The sequence below is a fragment of the Macaca nemestrina genome, chromosome 12 (assembly GCF_043159975.1).
Source record: "Macaca nemestrina isolate mMacNem1 chromosome 12, mMacNem.hap1, whole genome shotgun sequence".
In the NCBI taxonomy this organism is placed as follows: domain Eukaryota; kingdom Metazoa; phylum Chordata; class Mammalia; order Primates; family Cercopithecidae; genus Macaca; species Macaca nemestrina.
This window is the reverse complement of record NC_092136.1, coordinates 102,516,954-102,539,867: the sequence shown is the minus strand read 5'-3', so window position 1 is coordinate 102,539,867 and position 22,914 is coordinate 102,516,954. Positions and strand designations below refer to the sequence as shown.

General features: G+C 38.3%; 2 protein-coding genes across 3 annotated transcripts in view; one reads left to right on the top strand and one right to left on the bottom strand.

Annotated features, from left to right (window-relative positions):
- LOC105493715 (matrix metallopeptidase 20) overlaps positions 1-1,729 on the top strand; it is a 47,820-nt gene extending 46,091 nt beyond the window's left edge. The window contains exon 10 of the mRNA XM_011761575.2: positions 1,570-1,729. Coding sequence (XP_011759877.1) covers positions 1,570-1,670 — 101 coding nt within the window. The 3' untranslated portion in view covers positions 1,671-1,729. The remainder of the gene's footprint in view (positions 1-1,569) is intronic.
- LOC139357576 (interferon-activable protein 208-like) overlaps positions 1-22,914 on the bottom strand; it is a 274,308-nt gene that overhangs the window by 149,238 nt on the left and 102,156 nt on the right. The gene's annotated exons all lie outside the window — the stretch shown is intronic.

The window sequence follows — 22,914 nt, the reverse complement described above, 5'->3', positions numbered from 1 at the left end:
GTGAGTGTTTCCACTGAAAACTTTCTTCATGAAAACTATCATAAGAAGTCTGGGCTCTGCTTTAACACAACAGAAAGTGGATTTCCAAGTGGCAGTCATTGATTCTTATATTTGGTCTTAGGTCCTTTCATAAGTTTATCTAAACAGATTATCCACTAGAAAGAGTAACTATAAAAGTTCTGGTATTGTAGTTCTCTTTTTCCTAATGGAAACCTTTTTTGTTTTTTGTTTTTTTCGTGTGTGTGTGTGTGTGTGTGTGTGTGTTTTGAGACAGAGTCTCGCTCTGTGGCCAGGCTGGAGTGCAGTGGCGCAATCTCTGCTCACTGCAACCTCTGCCTCCCAGGTTCAAGCGATTCTTCTGCCTCAACTTCCCAAGTAGCTGGGACTACAGGTGCGTATCACCACGCCCAGCTAATTTTTGTATTTTTAGTAGAGATGGGGTTTCACCATGTTGACCACCTAACGGAAAGTTTTTAAAGTATAGCTTCAATCGATTAGTCAGCTAGATCATAAAGTCTACCTGGGTCAAGATTACCTTTTCTATCTTTAAGGTACACATCGTCTTGGCCAGGGGCAGTGGCTCACACCTGTAATCCCAGCACTTTGGGAGGGTGAGGTGGCAGGATCACTTCAGCCCAGAAATTCAAGACCAGCCTGAGCAATATGGCGAAACTCTGTCTCTACGAAAAAATTAGCTGGGAATAATGGCACACACCTGTAGTCCCAGCTACTCAGGATGCTGAGATGGGAGGATTACTTGAGCTCAGGAGGTCAAGGCTGCAGTGAACTGTAATTGCATCACTGAACTCTAGCCTGGGCAACAGAGTGATACCCTGTCTCAAAAAAAAAAAAAATATTCTCAAGCTTCTCAGTGCTTTTTCCCACTCCATCATCCAATTCCTGCAATTTAACACATAGCTAGGAAAGTTGAATAGAACTTTGTCGAATAAATTTAATTGAATCTTCTGAATCAGTCAGCACACTCTTCCTGAAAAAAAATAGCACAGGGCTGGACACTGTTCAGAAGTGCAAAGACCATTCCAGACGTGGCCTCTGCTCTCACAAAATGGTTCACCCAACACAGATGAAACGACTGGAAAACAGACCATCTATAATTTAGTATTGAGTCATGTGGTAGACCTCACAATAATTGCAAGAGCCGATCTGAGAATTAAAAGATCAGAATCGGCAGCAATCATTGGAAATTTTATAGTGAGACTTCAGATGGGTTTTGAAGATTGGCCAGAGGCTTAACTAGGCAAAGAGAAGGGAAGGGGCTTCCTGGAGAACAGCCTGAGCAGAAGCACAGCACATAACTGAGCATGACACATTGGATGACCCCAACGAGAAGGCCTTACCCTAGCTGGAACAAGGAGAAAGCTCAGAAATGACTGAGAAGTTGAGGAGTCGGGTTCTAGGGCATGAAGACAGAAGACAAGCTAACTGCCACCTGACAAATTCACAATTCCTTTTTGGTGACACTTTAAGAAAGTGACAATGACAAATCCTTCCATTTATATATGTGCTGGTCATCTTCAGTAACCACAATTTCAACTTTGTCTCTTTTAGGCTACATTTACTTCTTTTCAGGACCAAAAACATACAAGTATGACACAGAGAAGGAAGATGTGGTTAGTGTGGTGAAATCTAGTTCCTGGATTGGTTGCTAAATAGAAAAGCCTAGTCTTCCCAAGCAATGAGGACGACTGCAAGCAGCTTCTAACTGGATCTTAAGGACTAAAGCAGAATGTAGGACAGGGATTCTTCCCATGGCCTTCAAATCAAATTAGAATTCATTGAGAATAATAATACTTTCAAATTTTTTCATAGTTGTATAATCAGAATCCACATTAGAAAGTTTCTATATGGACACCTCTATACAAAATCCGAAACAACACAACGCCCTCTGCAGTTAGACACCATTATTTTTTTCTTACCTAATATACTGAAGCAAATTGATCAGTTTGATTTTTATTTCCAGAAGGAAGACTAGTGGTGGATCCCACGACATATATTGTAATTCTTTTCACAGGAAATGTCATTACCGTATGAATTATAATTATTTGCCAGCAATGGCTTTCGTGGCTATCATTTGGCCATCATTTGTTATAATAAATATAAATTTCCCAATTTTTACTTAAAAGACGTCACAACAAAATACTGCATAAGAGTTGTTTCTTGTGTGTTTAACTTTGTGTCTACTCACTGGTCTCTCACGTAGGCTTAGGTGGATAAACCTATTCAAACAAATTTTCATAGTAGGCAAGAGATGGGCACTTTGCAAATGGAAAATTTTTTAACAAAAGCTAATAAAATGTTTTAATAGAACAGTTCCTCTTTTCTTTTTTCTGTTAATATTTACCAGCTTCTGTAATACTTTATTTGGCCACCCACACATCCTGTGTACCTATAGAAAAATTAAACCATGAGATAGCATCATAAGTACACAGACCCAGAAAAAGATAACAGTAACTCATTCTACTTCCTGCTTCCTGAAAACAGCCTCAGTGACCCAGCTAAGTGAGTGTCTTTTGAATAGTCTTCCATTCAGGGAAGTTCATCTTTTTGTTTTAGTTTTTCTTACTTCAAGCTAAACCTTTTCCCGCTACCTAGTGATCAGTATAGATAAAACTATGGCTCTGTCATTCTTATAATTTTGCTTTAATCTTACTCTCTAGAATGTAAAGATTCTAAAATATTTTAGTGGTTCTAAAATTGAATGATAAAATACTTGTAATACTTCATAGACCTCCTGATACATCTACAGTGTTTAACAGATGCTACTATTGTTTTCATCATTTATTAAATTTGTTTCATACAGTCACTTAAAAGACCTAATATTAAGAAGGGTTGGGGTAGTTACTCAAGATTATTCTACATTTTCCATTTGGTTTCTGTTACTAAAAGTGGCCACTTATAGTCCACCAGATGTTGAATATTTGTTGAAGACAAGGTCTGGCATCTTTGCCTTCTAATGTCAAGGTGCTTCTATAGAGGAGAAAAGTCACTTTTGCAAAAACTGCTAAGAAGGACTTCTTACTGTCAATAAGCAAGGAGGAAAACAGGCTGGCAATTTCTTAAAATGTTTAATGTAGTCTTACCCTATGACACAGCAATTTCACTCCTAAGTGTACACCTGTGAGAAATTAAAACACATCTACACAAAAAACTTGCACACAAATATTCATAGCATTGTTATTTATAATAGCCAAAGAGTGGAAAAATGTCCATTGAGTACTGAATGAATACATAAAATGTGGCAAATTCAGACAATAGAATGTTATTTGACAATAAACAGAAATGAAGTCCTAACACGTACTATAACATGGATGAAGCTTGAAAACATCATGCTAAATGAAAGAAGCCAGACAGAAAAGTTCACATATTGTATGATTCTATTTATATGAAATGTTCATAATAAAAAAAATCTATGGAGACATAAAGCAGACCAGTGCTTGTTAGTAATTGGGAGAGGGGCTTATAAAGAGTGACTACGAATGGGTATGAGGTTCTTTTTTTCAGAATAATGAAAATCTTCTAAAACTGATGATGATGATGGTTGTACAACTCTGTGAATATATTCAAAGCCATTAAATTGTACACTTTACATGAGTGAATTATATGTTATGTTAACTATATCTCAATAAAGCTGCTACATTAAAAAAAACAAAAAACAAGGAGATCAAAGTAGTGTGGTGATCCATGGAGGTCATGCATTCTGGCAACTGTGTCAGGGACCACATGACAATGAAGCACCAGCCTGAGGACATTCAGTGCTGCACGCAACCAGTCAGATGTCCTCCTCATGTCCAGCACTAGCCCAGAATTGTGCATATGGAAGATACTTCGCTAGTCAACGAATTCACTGAAAGCAATAAAGCATATGCTCTCAGGTCTGGCTCATGGATTCAAACTCCAGATCTTCTATTTTCAACTGTGTGATGTTGACCAAATTCCTTCATCCTCATTCTCTGTCTCAGTGTCTTCCTTTCTAAAAATGGAATAATGGCAGTTTTTATCTCCTAAGGATATTTAGAGGCTTAAATATATGAGTCAAAATATGCAAAGTAGTCCCTGACATTCTACAGGGGCTCTATAATTGTTGTTTTTGAAGCCATTAGAGTTCATTTTGTTTTGTGATATTTTGGAGAATTTGTACATATCCCTTAAGATAGCTAAAAATCTGATGAGCTATAATATCACAAGAATTAATAATCAATGACCTGAAATTTTTCTCTTCCAAATGTCAAATTAAATCAAATAATTAAAAAATACTATGTTTATCCCCCATCTCCAAAAATAATTCTTACAAATCATCATTTTTTGTTAAGTTAAAGAACTCTTGGCTCTTAGGCCAGGCATAGTGGCTCACACCTGTAGTCCTAACACTTTGGGAGGCTAAGGTAGATGGATCACTTGAGCTCAGGAGTTTGAGACCAGCCCGAGCAAGATGGTGAGACCCTGTCTCTACTAAAAATACAGAAAATTATCTTGGCACGGTGGCACATGCCAGTAGTCCCAGCTACTTGGGAGCCTGAGGTGGGAGGACCACTTGAGCCCAGGGGTCAGAGGTTGCAGTGAGCTCAGATTGTGCCACCGCACCTGCCTGGGTGACAGAGCAAGACCCTGTCTCAAAAAGAAAACTCTTGGCTCTCAGATATAAAATTATTATGTATTTTGGAAAGATACAGTCTCTCTAAAGCACAAGAAGGGCTGATTGTATCATAACATAGAGCATTTATCCTCATGTGATACAAGAACTTTGAGCAGAAATGATTTATAACGTATACTACTCATTTGGCTTCCGAGTAACTGAGTGCAAACATGACTCATTGAATAACAGTTTTGGACAAAGTGTGGTTGAAGTACTCCCTTGAGGATCACGAGGTAGCAAAACAGAGTTCACTTCCTGATGAATTCTGTGCATTATCCTATTAACCTCAGTGATGACTCTTTGTGGGCAGAGACCTTTGAAAGCACTAGACAGGCTACTAAGGATGAATGGATTCACCTTGGTGGGGAGCTTTCCTAACAGCTCCATATTAAATTTTCTCTGGTATAAACCAAGTCCTCTTCCATTTAGCCTAGTCCTAAATGAAAGACCTAAGTTTGTCTTTTGGGTTTTCTGTTTCTTTTCAAATGTTTATTGGGAAACGTCTTAGATGTCCATTTCACAAAGCAAATGGCAAACAAACTGCAGTTTTTCATTCAGAATTCTGCGTGTAATATTTTTAAATGGTCACAGGGTCTTCAGGGTGCTTTTATTTATATGTTATCCAGATGTTTTTCTTTATTCCTGTTAGTTTTCTTCTACAGACAATGATATTGAAGGTTCTTTGTGAATATTCATAGCTAAAAGTACCCAATGAAGTGCCATTTGAGAGGAAATGCATACTGCTGGCCAATAGGTTGGTGTTTTGGACTACCATAATGGAGCTGAGAAGAGTCCAGGCCAAAAGATCGTCGGCTTTTCTCCCCAGTAGGTCTGGGTAAAATGCAGAAACAGCATCTTCTGATCATCTGTCATCTGCCAAGCCTCCTGTCTTTGGTCTCATTCCAATCCCTAAGTGACTTGTCAACACAACCAGTTTAAAAGATATCCTGTTATACTCAAAATGTCATAATTTCAGCTTTGCTCCCAACACCCAGACCCTTGGAATTGAACTAGAAGCAGAATTGTGAAGCTTGCTGGTAAATAAATTACAATGGGAAATTAGTGAATGCCTTCGGGATCCAAAAGAGACTCTTTTTGTTTTTAATGCAACATCTCTTCATTTTAATGACTTCTCCATTAGTCTTGACATTCTTTCCTTTAATCTAATGTATCCTTTAACATGTTTGGAGATGAAAGTAAACTTTTGTTGCACAATGCAGCATGTTGTTCTGACAAGAGTTTGAGGAGAGATGAGAAGAGAAAAGCATGAGAGGGCGTTAATGAGAAAAACATTGCAAAACATCAGTTAAGACATGTAACACTTAAGTCCATCTCAGATCATTTGCAGTGGAAAAAAAGAATGTCTGTATAAATAGTTAGCATTTTGTTTATTCTTGGAAAGTCCCAGGCCTGTAATGCAGTGATAAACAATGTGAGTTTTTTAGTTCGCTTTTAAATGTATTTACAGCTGCCTCTATAGAGGATGGATGTCAAAAGTCCCATTACAGCACATTCCACTTGAATTGCAGACTGTTCAATGATTGTAGCATGTCACTTTGCCAGATTTTAAAAGTATTTCCATATATGAATCAGTAATTTCTGTAATTTTATCAGTGGTTTCTTTTGAAACACTTAATCTCTAAAATTAGCTCATCTTTACAATCAATCAATTCAGCCTTTTTGAAGGATCTAGCTACCCCACCATCTCTACCCTTAATATTCACTCTCAATTCACTAGAAAATACTTACTAAGCACCTACTTTGTGCTGGCACCAACCTATGCTCAGCTGCTTTCTTGCATAAACCTCTGCCCTCAAGGAGCTTACATTCTATTAAAGACACACAATATTCAAATGAATAGAGATCTATAATGAAAGATAGTTGAAAGTGTTTTGAAAAAATAAGTAAAGCAGGGCAAGTAATAAAGAATGTTGGAGTACCATTTTATAAAAATTTATTTGGGAAAAGGACATACTGGGTCCAGGGTATTCATGCAGAATGACTGAAGGGAGGGAGGAAACTGTTGAAGTCTCTAGAGGTTTCCAGTAGAAGAAGCAATAAGCACAAGACCTTGAGGTAGGTAGGAAGGATTTGCACCTGTTTGAGGCACATCAGGAAGGCCAGTGTGGCTGCAGACAGTGAGGGAGAAGGAAAGTAGAAACAGATGGGAATAGAGAAGCAGCTAACCAAGCTATAGAAAACCTTTGGGTCCCTGTGATAAGAAAAGTTTTCAGCAGGTTCATAACATGATCTGACTGCTGAGTAGCAAACAGATTATAAAAGCACATGAGTGGATTCAGGGACACTAGACAGTGACATTTTCCGGGATAGAAATGATGGTGGCACTGACCAAAGAAGTAGCAGTGAAAATGCTAAGATTGTCAGATTGAGGAATATTTTCCAGGTAAAGCCAACACTATTTGTATCTAAAGTGCATGCAGAATGTAATAAAAAGAGAAGGATCCACAATGACTCCAGAGTTTTTGGCCTAAACAAGTGAAAGAGTAGTGGTAAAATGAGAAAGACCAAAGGAAGAGCAGGTTTATGGGGGCTGGACATCAAGAGTGCAATTTTGAATTCACGGAGTTTGAGATGCCTATTAGACATCCAAGGGTAAACGTCCATATATAAAAAGCTTAAGTAGGTAGATAGATATAAAAAGCTTGGGTTCAAGGAAGAGTTTGAGACCTAAGATAGAAATTTAGGAGTTAAGCCTTAAATTGTTATCTATATTCCTTTTGATTTCCTCCACATACTATGTGGAATTTAGGGCAACATAAATTATTAAAATATAAGAAGGCAGATGAAAAATGATCTCAAGTTTTTTTGAATTATCGTCCAGTGTTAGTAAGCGCATTCTTTCCCACCTCAAGAACATAGTTTAGTTTTCAACAAAAGTTGCACACTTTTTTTTGAAGTTTTTGTTTTTTGATCTTCATTTTTCTATTTCTTGTTTCCAAAATCAAAGAAGAAATCAGAAAAGAAAATATAAAATCTTAAAGATTGTTCTCAATGAAAGTTGTTGAAAATCTTAAGGATTGTTCTTCAGGAACTAACAAGATCCTATGCTAATAAATATTACTTATTAATACAGTAATAAGTAGACTAAGAACTTATTTATACTTTAATAAGTAGCCTAGGAACTTACTGAGAAGGATAAAAGTGTTTTTGAGATTTAAAAACATCTGTTTTATTCTTACAGTAAAAACAGCTCTGTTTATAATCTCACCATGTCTCACAGAGAAAGTGAGTAGCAAGGTCCCTTAATAAAGTTTTCAAATAAGGCAGTTTTTATAATTAATTTTTAATTAACTTCTAATTTAATTGCATTGTAGTTTGAGAATGTGGTCTGAATGATACAAGCTTTTTTACATTTGTTGAGACTTACCTAAATTTGTCTTTTGACTTACTACATGATCAAATTTTTGTAAATGCTGTGTGTTCAAATACAGGTTTTCAGTAAGTGAATTTTCTTTTGCACAGCTTGTTCTCCTCAGATGTCTCACTAATTTCCCCTGTGAGCTCACATTTTCATGGGATCATCAGTTTCCCCAGCTAGGAGAGGTGTGAAGGCCTGTGTCTTTTTTGTTCCCTACTTGATGAGTGTAGAGGTTGGGATGAGACTGAAGCACCTCTGGGCAGCATTCTTGGTAATGAGGTCTGGACTCAACCCCTGTCATTCTCATTCACTCTTATCAGTAAATCCTTCTCTCAGGGACCCCTCAGAAATTCAGTCTTAGGCTTTGAGAATTTATGGGGGTTGCTACTATGTCTATACTGGCCTCCCCAGCCATGAGGAACTGTGAGTCAATTAAACTTCTTTCCTTTATAAGTTACCCAGTCTTTAGCCTGGGGAAGAGTACAGGAAGGGATCTCTCAGGAGCTGGTGAGGCTGACTACACACCTTGTTATAGGCATCCCATCTCTGCTGACATCCAACATCAATTCTGCATTAGTTTACTCAAAAATATTCATTGAATCCCTATTTGACCCCTGGGTTATATTAGGAAACAAAACAAAATCCCTTGCCTTTGTACAACTTCCAATGTACAAGGAGAAGACAGACAATAAGCAGTAGACATAATAAGTGATCAAATTATACAGCATGTTAGAAAATAAGGTCTATAGAAAAAATAATAACTGTAGGGAAGTGCCCAGACATTTGGGAATCATGAGCTGGGGAGGTAGCTTGTAATTTTAAGTAGATCAGCCAGGAAAGGCCTCACTAAGAAGGTATAAAATGGCATCTTAATGAGAAAGAAAATCCATTTTCTTTTCTGGGTGGCTTTGTGTTCCCATCCAACTCTCATCTCAAAATGTAATCCCCATGTGTTAAGGGAGGGACCTGGTGGGAGGTGATTGAATCATGGGGGTGATTTCCTCCATGCTGTTCTCATCACAGTGAGTGAGTTATCAGGAAATCTGATGGTTTTATAAGTGTTTGGCACTTCCTTCTTCTTTTGCTCTTTCTCATTTTTTTTCCTGCTGTCTTGTGAAGAGGTACCTGAATCCCCGTGACCTTCCGCCATGATTGTAAGTTTCCTGAGACCTCCCCAACCATGAGGAACTGTGAGTCAATTAAACCTCTTTCCTTATAAATTACCCAGTCTCAGGTATTTCTTTATAGCAGTGTGAAAATGGACTAATGCATATATTGTACCTAATATTGATAAACCAAATAAAAGCTTCAGCTATTTAAAAAAAAGTTACTAAATCAGTCATATCTGCCAAAGATTTCACATTATTATGTAAACTTAAAGTCTTACCACTTTTTTGAGCTAACAGTCTTTGTAAAAAGAATTTTTTAAAAAATCAAGTACATTTAACATATTAAAAATTCAATTTTCTTATTTTCTGTTAAATGGGGAAATAGAATTATATAAGGGCTTAATTATCTCTATAAAAATAAGATGAGAGCTTCTTTAAGAGACATTATAATCTAATTTATAAATACTTTCTAGTATTAATACTTTTCAAAAGCTGAAAAACTTTTCCAACTCTTACAATTAAAGGGCAGTATCTTTCCCAATGACAAATACTAATACATATAGACACACAGATAAGTAGAGAGCTTATGGCTTCAGTCTTTCAATTCTGCCATGAGTCAAGAATAAACACAGAAATACAAACACTAACTAGTCTTGATATCAAAAATCTAGTCTGCTTCCCAGCGGGCACAACATTCTGAATTGATTTGAGTTCACAAATAGATAAACATACAGAAAAACAAACAAAAACTTACCAAATTCTCTGTTGTTTTTTACCCAACAAAAAAGATCTTCTCCATCATGTAGAGAGATCACCAAATGGTTACATTGTAAAACCAAATTCCCAATCATTACAACAACCAATTGAGAATAAGTTGTTGACTATGGGCAAACCAGAAACAAGAACTAAACACAAAATTACTAGAGAGGGAGGGATAAAAATAGATAAACAGAGAGTGAGTAAGCAAAGCCAAAGTTCTACTATTACTTGGAATTTACTCTGGAAACGAAGAAAAGATGTGCCCAGGTTAAGCAACCATTGGTAAACTTCTCCAACGACACAGTGTAAGGTAGGAAAACCATCTTTTCTGTACCCATCCTAGGTTCACAGCTGAGACTCCTTAACAAAAGACAGATTTTCAAGTGAAAAATACACAATTTATTTAACACAAGTTTCACATGACACAGAAGCTTTCATTAAAAAATGAAGACCAGAAAAAAATGGTAAATTCTGCATATTTTTATGTTAGGTTTGATGACAAGTGAACTGTCATAGAGAAATATGATTGGACAAAATGTATGATCTAATAGTAATAAAATGGGGAAAACAGCAAATCTTTGTAACTCCTGATGAGTTCTTCCTGCCTGCTGCACAGACAAAACTGATTCATGGAGACCATGGCAATGCAGTAAAGAAAGAGTTTAATTGACACGAGACTGGCCCTGCCATGCAGGAAACAGAATTATAATTTTACTCAAATCAGTAGCCCCAAAGGCTCAGAGTTTAGGGTTTCTATGGAGTTTGGTGGGCAGAGAGCTAGGGAATGGGTGCTGTTGATTGGCGGGGGATGAAATCATAGGGGTGTGGAAAACAGTCCTCAAGCACTGAGTCCACATCTGAGTGGGGCCACAGGTTCAGTTGAGTCATGAGTCCATGTTGGGTCTATCTGGAAGATGTCTCAAAAAAAAAAAAATTCTTAGGTTTTACAACCGTGATGTTATCTATAGGAGCAACTGAGGAAGTCACAAATCTGGTGACCTCTGGCCACGTGACTCCCGAGCAGTAAAGGATTGGAGAAAGATGTCTATGTCTTATCAGAGTTCAGCCCCCCACCCCATAATCCTATTCTTGTGGCCTTTCATTAGTCTTATAAAGATGGTCTTTGGTCCCTACACAAGGAGGGGATTTGTTTTAGTGAGGGATTATTCTCATCCTTGCTTGCAAGTTATATTATAAACAGGTCGGGTGCAGTGGCTTGCGCCTGTAATCCTAGCACTTTGGGAGGCCAAGGCAGGCAGATTACCTGAGGGCAGGAGTTCGAGACCAGCTTGGCCAACAAGGTGAAACCCCATCTTTACTAAAAATGCAAAAATTAGCTGGGCATGGTGGTGGGTACCTGCAGTCCTAGCTACTTGGGAGGCTGAGGCAGGAGCATAGCGTGAACCAGGAGGCAGAGCTTGCAGTGAGCCAAGATTGCACCATTGCACTGCAGCCTGGGTGACAGAGCAAGACTCTATCTCAAAAAAAAAAAAAAATTAGCCTGGCGTGGGTGCGGGCACCTGTAATCCCATCTACCCAGGAGGCTGAGGCAGAAGAATTGCCTGAACACAGGAGGCAGAGGTTGCTGTGAGCCAAGACCATGCCATTGCATTCCAGCCTGGGTGACAAGAGTGAAACTCCATCACACACACATAAAAAAAAATTATTTTCCTAAAGTTAGGTTGGCCTATGCCCAGGAATGACCAAGGACATCCTGAAGGTCAGAAACAAGATGGAGTCAACTATGTTAGATTTCTCTTATTGTCATAATTTTGCAAAAGCAGTTTCATCTTGTTTGTACAGATTCTTCTCTGTGCCATTTTATCTTCAAAGATAAGGACATTCCTTTCCTCCACGTATTGGGAGGGCACCCAGTCTCTTTCTTCAAGGAAAGATCAGAAAATTCTTCCTAGGTTTTACAGTCTGCTTCAGGGGAGAAAGACGGGGTAAAGTAGAGTGAACTTCCTGCTTCTCAAATTTCTTCAGTTTAAAATATTTAATATGCCAAGGTGCTATATTTTGGAGTAATGTGTCCTAAACCCCATCAGAAGTTTACTTTGTCAGGAAAGCCCACTTGGGCTTCTCAGTGGAACCTTCAAAATTGCTAAACTATAATTTTTTACAAAGTAAAATCAAGACTCTCAAACAAATGTAAAATGAACCTGTGTCAAATAATTTGTTGATTCAATTAATTAATGAGGAGACTAGTAGAAGAATTTAGAGAATGTACACATGCAGTTAGGAATGCTAAAATGATTTTGCTAATAAATGCAAAACTGGTTGATATCCCACAGGTCAGTAAACATGTTCAAGTTTTATCTCTATAATGTTTTATAAAACATAATAAAATTTTATCTCTAAATGCAGTATGCCTTTGCATTTCTGTGAACAAGAATCATTTGCGGCTGGGCGCGGTGTAATCCCAGCACTTTGGGAGGCCAAGGCGGGCAGATCACGAGATCAGGAGATCGAGACCATCCTGGCTAACACGGTGAAACCCCGTCTCTACTAAAAGTACAAAAAAAAATATCCTGGCATGGTGGCGGGTGTCTGTAGTCCCAGCTACTCAGGAGTCTGAGGCGGGAGAATGGCGTGAACCCAAGAGATGGAGCTTGCAGTGAGCCAAGATCGTGCTACTGCACTCCAGACAGACTGAGACTCCGTCTCAAAAAAAATAATAAAAACAAAAATAAAAAAAAAGAATCATTTGCACTACTGTGGACAAGAAGACAAGAAAAACCTGCATTGTTATCAGTTTTCTACTACTTAGTTTCTATTTAGAAAGCTATAAAATAGCCCAGTCATCAGAGAAAGTCATAGGTGCACACCCTGTAAAATCAGATACTCTCTGGAAGATACATACTTTCATGTATGTGTCAGGGCGATGAAAAACCAACACAGGTACCTTATAAGCATTCCACTAGAGTTAGCCATTATTTGAAAGTAAGCTCTAATATTAGTTCCTAATATTATGCTGGGACTTGGGGTTTCAATTCTTTAATTTCCTTTTGAAGTAATTTCTACAATTAAGAACAACATATTGAAAGTTAAAATTAAACAGAAGAGAGTCCTCTAAGTCAAAGCACTGCTTTCTCTTCCCATTTTGAAAAACACTGTTCTTCATAAAACTGGTTACTGGGTGAATCTACTGAGAGAAGGGACATCTGAGAGAAGGGACCCTTCCTGGGTCATGGCTTTTAAGGACAGGTGATATGGCTCAGAAGTTCATCTGAACACCTAAAGGCAGTGCTTGGCATCTGGTAGCTGCTGCTCTTTCAGGTCTGGGAAAGTGCAGGTGGGTCCAGAGCCTCCAGACAAGAACTAGAAGATATTCCCCTGTCTGTATTCACCCTGGAACTACCCTTCAAACCCACATCTGATAGTAATTGGAGATGAGTACTGAGGCAGTACAATTCCAAAATAATGGGCTAAATAAAAAATTTTCATCAAGTACTTTTGGGTATAACCACAGTTTTATCAAAAACATAAGAAACTCTTGGCATTCGGGGTTTTGATAGTTGAGGTTTCAGCTTTTTACAAGCACAAGATGTCCAAGGACATGAGTTTGCCATTTTGCTAAAGCACAAATTTGGTGCACTTGCATCATGAGGATGGTATGGACGGGAGAAGTACGTGAGCAGTAAATCGCCGTGGCCAGTGGGCATCCACTTTATAGCATGGCTTACCCATATCCCTCACCAGTGTCAAGGTTCTGCTGTATTTTTAACTATCTTTCCTATGCTCTACACTCTAGGGAACAGAAAAATACAAATACCATATAATTGGACGGGAGGTTATTATTTAAAAAAAAAAAGAAAGAAAAGAAAGCAAAGAAAGAAAGGGAAAAAAGACGAATTCCTTACCATCAAAGAATATTCATTTTCATTGGGAAGACAAGATGAAATTAATAAAATGGTCAACACCAGAGATAACATAGCCAAGAGCTAAAGTAGTTCTATAAGAAAATTCCAAATAAGTCAAGGGGCCCATGAGTGATTTTGGAGGAGTGGGGTTTTGAATCTCATCCTGAAGGAAGTACACAGTTTGGGCAGATGGAAAAAGAAGAGTGGGCATTGCAGAAATAAAAAGGGGAGTTGGAACAGGAAGATAGTACCAGGAAATGGAACTAGTTTAGAATGTGCATGGTGTAGAACAGGAAAAGGATAGATAGCCTTTGGTGTCAGAATTAAAGTAAATGGAAGGTAACATTTTTTTCATAGGTGACAAGAAGAAAATAGCATTGAATAAATTCTACATTATGCCAGGTTCTTTCACCTTATTATTTAATATAATCTTTTTTAAAAAATCCTTTATGAAGGAAAGATCAGCATCATGCCCACTTTACAGATGAGTGCACAAAGGAGACCCAAGGAATTAGGGGTCGTGACTAGCTGGGATTTATATCCCAGTCCCCAATCCCTGTGACTCTCTTTGTTTTTTTTGTTTCTGTTTTTGTTTTTGTTTTTTGAGATGGAGTCTCATTCTGTCTCCCAGGCTGGAGTGCAATGGCGCGATCTCAGCTCACTGCAACCTCTGTCTCCTGGGTTCAAGCAATTCTCCTGCCTCAGCCTCCTGAGTAGCTGGGACTACAAGCATGTGCCACCATGCCCCGGCTAATTTTTTTGTATTTTTAGTAGAGACGGGGTTTCACCATATTGGTCACACTTGTCTCGAACTCCTGACTTCAAATGATCTGCCTGCCTCAGCCTCCCAAAGTGCTGGGATTACAGGCGTGAGTCACCGCACCTGGCCGTGCTTTTTCTAAATACACCTCATGGAGACGCCCCCAAAGAAGAGGTAAGTATTTGACTATGTTCTAGGTGCTAAACTCCTGAGTGGCAGGAACTCATTGTCCAGCATTTAATTGATGCTAAATACTCATTAGGTGGGTGAATCAAACAAGAAGTTGGTGGAGAATCCATTCTTGGAAGATAAATGGTATAAATACACAATAAAGGGGAAATCATCATAATTTTAAGGGAATTATGAGGAGTTAGGACTGTTATATTGGGCTTATATTGGAAAGATCCTGAAAATCAAGCTGAAGAACTGGAATTTATTCCATTTAAAAAAAAAAAGTAGGTTACAAAATGCATTTTTTCAATGGACCTGTAAGATAAAGGTGGTATTTAAAATAATATTTTAAATTAATAAGTTCTCATCAAGGTAACTGAAAGGAACAATTACTTACGTACCTTAGGTGAATATAGTGCACTTTCATATCTAGAGGAGGAGGAGGACAAGGGAGAAGAATCAGAAGGAACAGGACGAGGGGGAAAAGGAAGACAAAACGAAGAATAAGAAGGCAAAGAATAAAATCAGGAAAGAGAAGGTGAGCAGCAGGGGCAGTATCAGTAACAGGAGAAAGAGAAAGAGGAGTGGAAGACAGCAAGAAGGAGGAGAAGAAACAGCAAGTGACAAACTACATCCTTCTCTTAGGAAAACTTTATAGGTTTATTCAACAGACATAAACTTACTCTGAGAAATTGGTTACAAAAGTTTACAAATACTTTCAAGTTCTGTAGAAATCTCATTACAGACAGGTAGTAAACAGTTTGCAGGCAAGCCTTGGCCCATGGACCACATTTTCGGTAACCCTGGGCCATAGGGCACAGCCATTCAAAATAATGTGCCTTTATTTCAAACTTGTCATCATATGAACAATATTATTCAGCAAGTTTCCAAACTGAGGATGCTGTGACTAAAAGTTGTCGTCTGTAAAGTGTGTTGATATTCTATACACTAGTTTTGTGAAATATTTAAAATACCACAGAGAAGGAAAAGAAGGAAGGAGGAAAAAATAAAATTGGCTATCAATTTCATAACTGCACCAAAAATTATTTCAATAAGGGCTTTTTCATAAAATATCAAAACCAAGTGTCAAAATTCCACTGAGGAGAGAATGAAAGAACACTAGGTTAAATTTACCATATGAGAATTTAATGAGGTACAGCAATCCCTCTTTATTCATAAGGGATACATTTCAAGACCCCCAGTAGGTTCTTGCAGTGGGGAGATAGTACCAAATCCTATATATACTATTTTTTTCCAATATATACATATCTAGGATAAAGTTTAATTTACAAATTAGACACAGTAAGTGATTAACAATAATTAATATTAAAATAGAACAATTATAGCATTTACTGTAATAAAAGTTATTTGAATGTGGTCTCTCTCTCTCTCTGTCACTGTCTTTCAAAATATCTTATGTTCATAAAAATAACCTACTGCGGTTGATCGTGAGTAACTGAAACTGCAGAAAGTGAAACCACAAATATGAGGGAACTACTTTACAAATAAGAATATTCTTTACAATGAAAACTGTCAAGTACTTCAATGTAATAACTGTCATGCCAAGAAACCCTGCCTAGTAGCCTAGCGTCATGAGACTTAACCTTGCCTATCTAGGAAGTCAGCCAATTTCTGCCTAAGTTTTAATTATTCTTCTAACAGAACCCAAACTTATAACACAACCCAAACTCCAAAACATGACCATGTGGCTAATCTGCCTATGGTGTGCCAAGAACTTCAAGGCAGTAAACCTTAGGAATTCAAGTACCAGAGAACACCAAACCACAGACTATTAATAAAATATAGTACAGACAGTCCCCAAGTTAAAATCGGGTGTGTTTCAAAAGTTTCTTCATTGGCTCTTCAGAACTCAGAATACTTTTCCCACAATGATGATCTTATAAACTAACAAAAGGCTAATACCTACATATGTAAGAGAAGTACTGTGTACTAGGAATGAAAAAGTAGAGAAAATTGCCAAAGTATAAATCTTTTAATGTTAAAAAATATATGAGAACACATAGTGACCAGATTTCAAATATTTAAACTTATTAATGAGGGAACCACTGGGATGGTAAAGGGAGTTTAAAGAAGTATATGCAAGACTGGTATATAGCATTAGTAAAAGAAAAGATGCTAAAATAAGATTGCTAAATTAGATACTGGGTAGATTAACAGCTCACCAAAGTGGTATAAAAATTATTTTAAACTGAGAACATCTTAATTTACAATCACCAAAAAATAAAAATAAAACACTATCTACACTCATGCAGGTACTCCCAAAAATACACCTGCCATTGACACTACCCACACCCCCTCACCCAGGGAGTTTCCTCTTTTGGAAAATACTGACCCTCAGCACCAGGAAGTATGAATTTAGCTGCCTATTAGCATCAAAAAGCTAAATAGAGCCTTTCATACCTTCCTATTGATGCCATAAACCTACCCTCTATTTTTGCTAAATTGGAATACAAACCTTTACCTCTGGCTACCAAACAAGTTACTCATTACTGGGTGCTTCTGTAGGCCCAAAAGCGTTTCTTCTGTTAATCTCTTCTTAGTTAATCCAAAGGCCTAGACCATTTGAACCTAAGAGGGTTAGAGGAAAGTTTTCCTCCCAACAGAGCAAAACTGGCTAACGTCATAAAGAGCTATAAAATCATAACCTCTGGATTGTCTTTTCTACTGAAGGGGTTCAAAACATGCTATCCTCAAAATATGCCACTTGGCATATTGCTTATTTCAAGCTAAAGTAAATTAAGAACCAGCCAATGCCGAAAAAGCTCTTCACTTCCCCCTCACCTGCTTAAAATAATGTATAAACTTCCCCTTCTGTAAAGAAAATTTATATTTACAAAGAAAATTTCTATTAGTAAAGGTATCTATACCAGGAAGAGAACAACTCCAGCATAATTTTTATTGCCTAAGAGACTCTTATCCACATAAGAAGGTAAACTGTGTTCACTCTACATTTCCTCCCCTCACCTTCCCGTCATTTGCCTCCACCACTCCCCAGAAGTTCCAAAGCCCTATTTTTTCCTATAGCTTAGGCTGACATATATCTCAGTTATCTGGCCACTTCCTTGAGTCTCATCTTTTTAGTGGGATTCCCATGCATATGTCCATAAATTAAAATTATTTTTATCCTGCGAATGTGTTTTATGTCCATTTAATTCTTAGACTAGTCACAGAACATAGAAGGGTAGAAGGAAGCATTTTTCCTCCCCTACACAGTCACACAGAAATCAATTTCATCTCTACCAAACGAAAATTATTTTCAACTCTGTAATGTTAGATGCTAATTCCTAGAATCTAGTGCTAATGAATGGTAAATAGTAATTTTAACAAAAGAAATGACAGGATTTTTAGGTGCCGCTTTCCAGTTGGAAATTTCTGCAGCCAGCAGCACTCCTGCCCCAACTTCGCTCCACTCAGGGCTCGTCCCTGGACTTGCCCCACGTACTCGACCCAGCAGGCAGCGCTGTGCTCATGCTGCTGACCTGGATCTCACATCCGCCAAGGGCGAGCCAGGATCACCAGCTGCTACAGCAGTGGGGGACAACTCCAGGCACCGGCTCTGTACAAGGCTGCTGCTGGACCAGGAATACTCTAAGTGGCCTCCACCTTGGGCACCAGCGTCTGGATGAGAGGAACATGGTGGTGCCTGAAAAATCAGAGATATGAGCAACCATGGAACCCAAAGGGGGTGTTACAGCTCTAGCTTGGGGAGTCCTGAAGTCTGGGTTCCAGAAGCATTGCAGCTCTTCTCTCCCATGGTCCAGAGAATGGGAGCATGCCAATACCCACAGCTCAGTGAGCCCACCAGGAACATGTTACAGTCTTTTTGCACCCATCATTTAGCAGGTCCCAGGTTCTTGTCCCACATCCAAGAAGAATGAGGTTATGCAGACAACCAGAGGGTGAGCAAGGCAGAGAAGAGTTTTATCGAGTCACAGAACAGCTCTCCGTGGAGAGGGGACCCAAAGTGAATAGCCCCTACCCAAAGTTGTATAGTCCCTCCATATGGCTGAGTCTGGGGTTTTTATAGGCTCAGAATAGGGGAGGTGTGGGCTGTATGTACCCTTGGAAAAGGCAACATTTGAATGATTAAAAGGAAGTTTTCAGAAAGAACCAATCAGAAAAGAGCAGGCACACAGGAATATTTCTTACCTGGGTCATGGACTCTATCCAGAACCCGCAGCCAGGTTTTCAGGCTTCAGGCTGTTTTTGGCTTGAGGGTCAGGTTTCACTGGGGACCCGCCCCTATCTGCCTAGAAACATGTCTGCCTCCTGCTGTTATCAGTAACATCATTCTAAAGCATCAGATGTCTCTCAAGTCAGCTTGTTAGACAATGCTTTTATATGAATTTGAAAGGACACAACTATCTCTAAGTTTTCTAAGTTTGGAATAGTTTTCCTTAATGATAAATTTCTAAACAGTAAAATTCATTGAAAATTTTTAAAATTTATCCTAAATTAGAATCTTTTAAAATGTAGATTATTTAAATAAGACAGTTGGGGCATCATCATTTTTATTGTTTTCCTAAGTTGAGCTTATTGAGGTACATATGGTATAACTCACCCATTTTAAGTGTACCATTAAGAGTTTTGGTCAGGTGTAGTCCTAGCTACTCGGGAGGCTGAGGCAGGAGAATGGCGTGAACCCAGGAGGCAGAGCTTGCAGTGAGCCGAGATCATACCACTGCACTCCAGCCTGGGGGACAGAGCAAGACTCCATCTCAAAAAAAAGAGTTTTGGTCAGGTAACCAACACCACTATCAAGACGTAGAACGTTTTCATCACCCAGAAAAGTTCCTTTGTTCCCCTTTGTAGTCAATTCCCTCACCTTTCTCTAGTCCATAGTAACTACTGATCTGTTTTCTATTCTTATATTTTGTCTTTTCCAGAATGTCACATAAGTAGAATCAGTTCTCATCAATGCCAATCTATGCATTTGTGCTTTAGCTTTGATTAGTCTATTCATTCTGCAATCATAAACATATCAGAAATATGCATATGCATTATTACAAATAAGCAGAAAACTAGAGGCAGCATTTTTGTTTTTGTTTTTGTTTTTGTTTGAGACAAGTCTGATTCTGTCACTCAGGCTGCAGTGCAGTGGTGCAATCATAGCTTACTGCAACCTCTGCCTCCTTGGCTCAAGTGATGCTCCCACCACAGTCTCCTGAGTAGCTATGACCACAGGCACATGCCCCCACACCTGGCTAGTTTTTAAACATTTTTTTTGTAGAAACAAGAGTCTCACATGTTTCCCAGGCTGGTCTCTTATTCCTGGGCTCAAGCAATCCTCCTGTGTCAGCCTCCCAAAGTGCTAGGATTATAGGTATGAGCCACCATGCCCACCCTAGAGATAGCATTTTGAACCAACTAGTCAGAATGCAAATACAACTCTGTGAAATAGCTGAAGTATTGTCACTAAATATTTATCAATAAAATATAAAGAGGATCATCCCTAAGAAAAAACATAATTTAATAGTTGCATATAGCAGGGAATACAATTCAAGTAATACCTGCAATGTTAACTTAGTAAACTAAATCTTGTTAGGAATATTCCCCTCCATGACACTATTATGGTCTCTGTCCTCTGTATATCCTGCCATGGCCACAGACATCGCGTAAACCCACCTGATACCCTTACCATCCTAGGCAGCAGTCACGCAGCCTTCAGGGATGTAGGCCCCAGGAAGAGGATTTCCAACATGGAATTTCCCACCCTTTCTTTATTACATGGCTACTGCAGAGCCCAATATGAGAAAAGTCAATCAAGTGGTACCTGAAGGCAGAAAGTACAGTACATTTTCTGAACTCTTGTCATGAATTCTTCATGGCCTAGGTCTAAGCTAGTCCCTGTACTGGAAAATAGGCTGACAGGGAGACTTCCCAGAGCACTGACTCTGCCCAGAGCACTGACATAATGACACAAAAGAGTGCATTTGTATTGACTGCCTTCCTACAACAGGCAAAACGGTTGTCATAAAGTCACATCTTTCCTTTTTCTCAGAGTTGGCAATCTCTGAAAAGTGGTTTGTGAAGTTCACTCCACCTAGAAGCAGGGTGATATATGGGAAGAATATAAAGTTGAAGATCACTCATCTATGTTCAAATCCTGTCTGACTTTACAAACTTGCTTAAATTGGTCCTTGAGCCTGTTTTCCTGAATGAAAAATGGGGATGCTAAATATGGTAAACTGTTTGCAGAAATGGCCACAGTAATTCTTACCAGTCCTGTGCATGTGCCCACTTAAATGTGAATTTGCCACTCCTTTTATAATGAAGTGGAATTTATTTTTTTATTCCTTAAATCTAAACTTCAATCTGGGCTTGAATAGGGCATTATCAAATGTAATGCAAGCAGAGGATTGAAAAATGTGTACATAGTGGAGCTTGAGTTGTCTTGCTGTTAGAAACCCTGAGATCACCATGTGAAGAAATATCAACTAGTCTTCCAGAGAACAGGAGGTTATACAGAGAGAAACCAGCCATTTAAGCCATTTTAGCTGCCTCAGACATCCCAAATATCCTAACCAACCACAGATTCCCAAAAGTTTGATAAAATGATTCTTTTAAGCCACTGTGTGTGGAGTGATTTATTACATAACAACAGCTGATACAATAAAATAATGATTACTAATGTGCATAAAACCTGTTACATGGTAGTAGTTCAAAAATGACTATACAAATAAATATTAAATGACTTAGTACAATTTCAGCTTGTTGTAGAAAAGGGAAAATTATCATTTCCTATAACATAACAGTCTCCTAATAATTTTTGAATACATTGACAGAGACTAGTTGCTATTCTATCTCACAGCACAGAACTGCTTTAATGTAATGAAGAATGTATTTCAAGATCTCTCAAGGGCCTGTAGGGCAAAGAGGGAAAGCTTCACCTTTGCCCTCTGAAGGTTTGCTGTAAATGAACTGACAAAAGGCAGATTAATAGGAGAAAAAGTCATAACAAATGTATTTAATGTGCATAAGCATGGGAGAATCATGGAAAATGATTGCCCAATAATCCAGTGAGGTCCAGATGCTTATATAGCCTTCTTCATACAGCAAGGAGTAAATAACAAAGTTCCTTTGAGCTTGGAGGGAGGTGGTGAGAAGGCAAGGGGCAGAACTTCACTGTGAACAAAGGTAGTCTTATTATCCAGTTAAAGCTTCCCAGGTAATCTCCTGGAGCTGCCCTCAGAAGAATAGAAGGAAAGTCTCTCTAGGTGTGGAGATGACTCCCAGTATCTCCTCTTCTCTAGTGGTTAATCTTTTCTGGTTATTCCATGTGATTCTTAGGAAGGGTGTTTTAAGACAATTGCAATTCTTCTTGAAAGAAGCTTTCTTAGTCAGAAAAGAAAATTCCACAGAGTCCCTTCTTTCTTCATGAAGAAAAAGGATCAGAGAGACAGGGAGGAAGGGGAAGGTCAGAGAAAGACCTTGGTTCTAAGGTTTATTTCTAAACTCCTTCAATTTTCTTTAATTCTAAGCACTCAACATGCCAAAGCGCCATATTTTGGGGTATCACTTTCTGTACCCCAAAAGGCCTCACAACTAAATTTTCAATATATCTCATATTTTTTATTTAGATTTTCTGTTCTTTAAAGGTACACTGTGGTCTAGATCAATGTCAGTTACTAAATCCATATTTTGGTAATGTCTACTATTACTATTTTGTAATAGGAAAGACAATGATTATAAAGTATCACCAAAGTTCTGAAAAGGAAGTCTTATTGGAAAGGACTGCTTCTTTACCCAGAAAGAGGGTAAGTTTTGAAGAGTGTCTCTCTCTCTCAGAAATAAGATCCAAGGGGAAAAAGAAGTTCAGTAAGGTTTCCAGTAACTTCCAGTTATAACACAAAATGGAGGGAATCAGGAGGTTAGATAAGGCAACTGCTTTGTAAGATTTTACTTTGTTAGGTTGGGAACATTAGTAGTTTTCCCAAACTCATTATCTATGCTATACTTATTTCTGAATAAGAATAAAACCCTTGAAATGAAACAAGCATGTACAATATACATTCTTTTTTGTTTGATTCCTTTTGCTCATCATTATGTCTGAAAGTCTTATTTATATTGCTGCACGTAGGCATAATTTGTTCATTCTCAGTGTTGTTTAGAATTTAATTGTATGAATATATTACAATTGATTTGTCCATTCTATTGCTAATGGACATTGGGTCGTTTCCCTGCTTTAACTGTTGCAA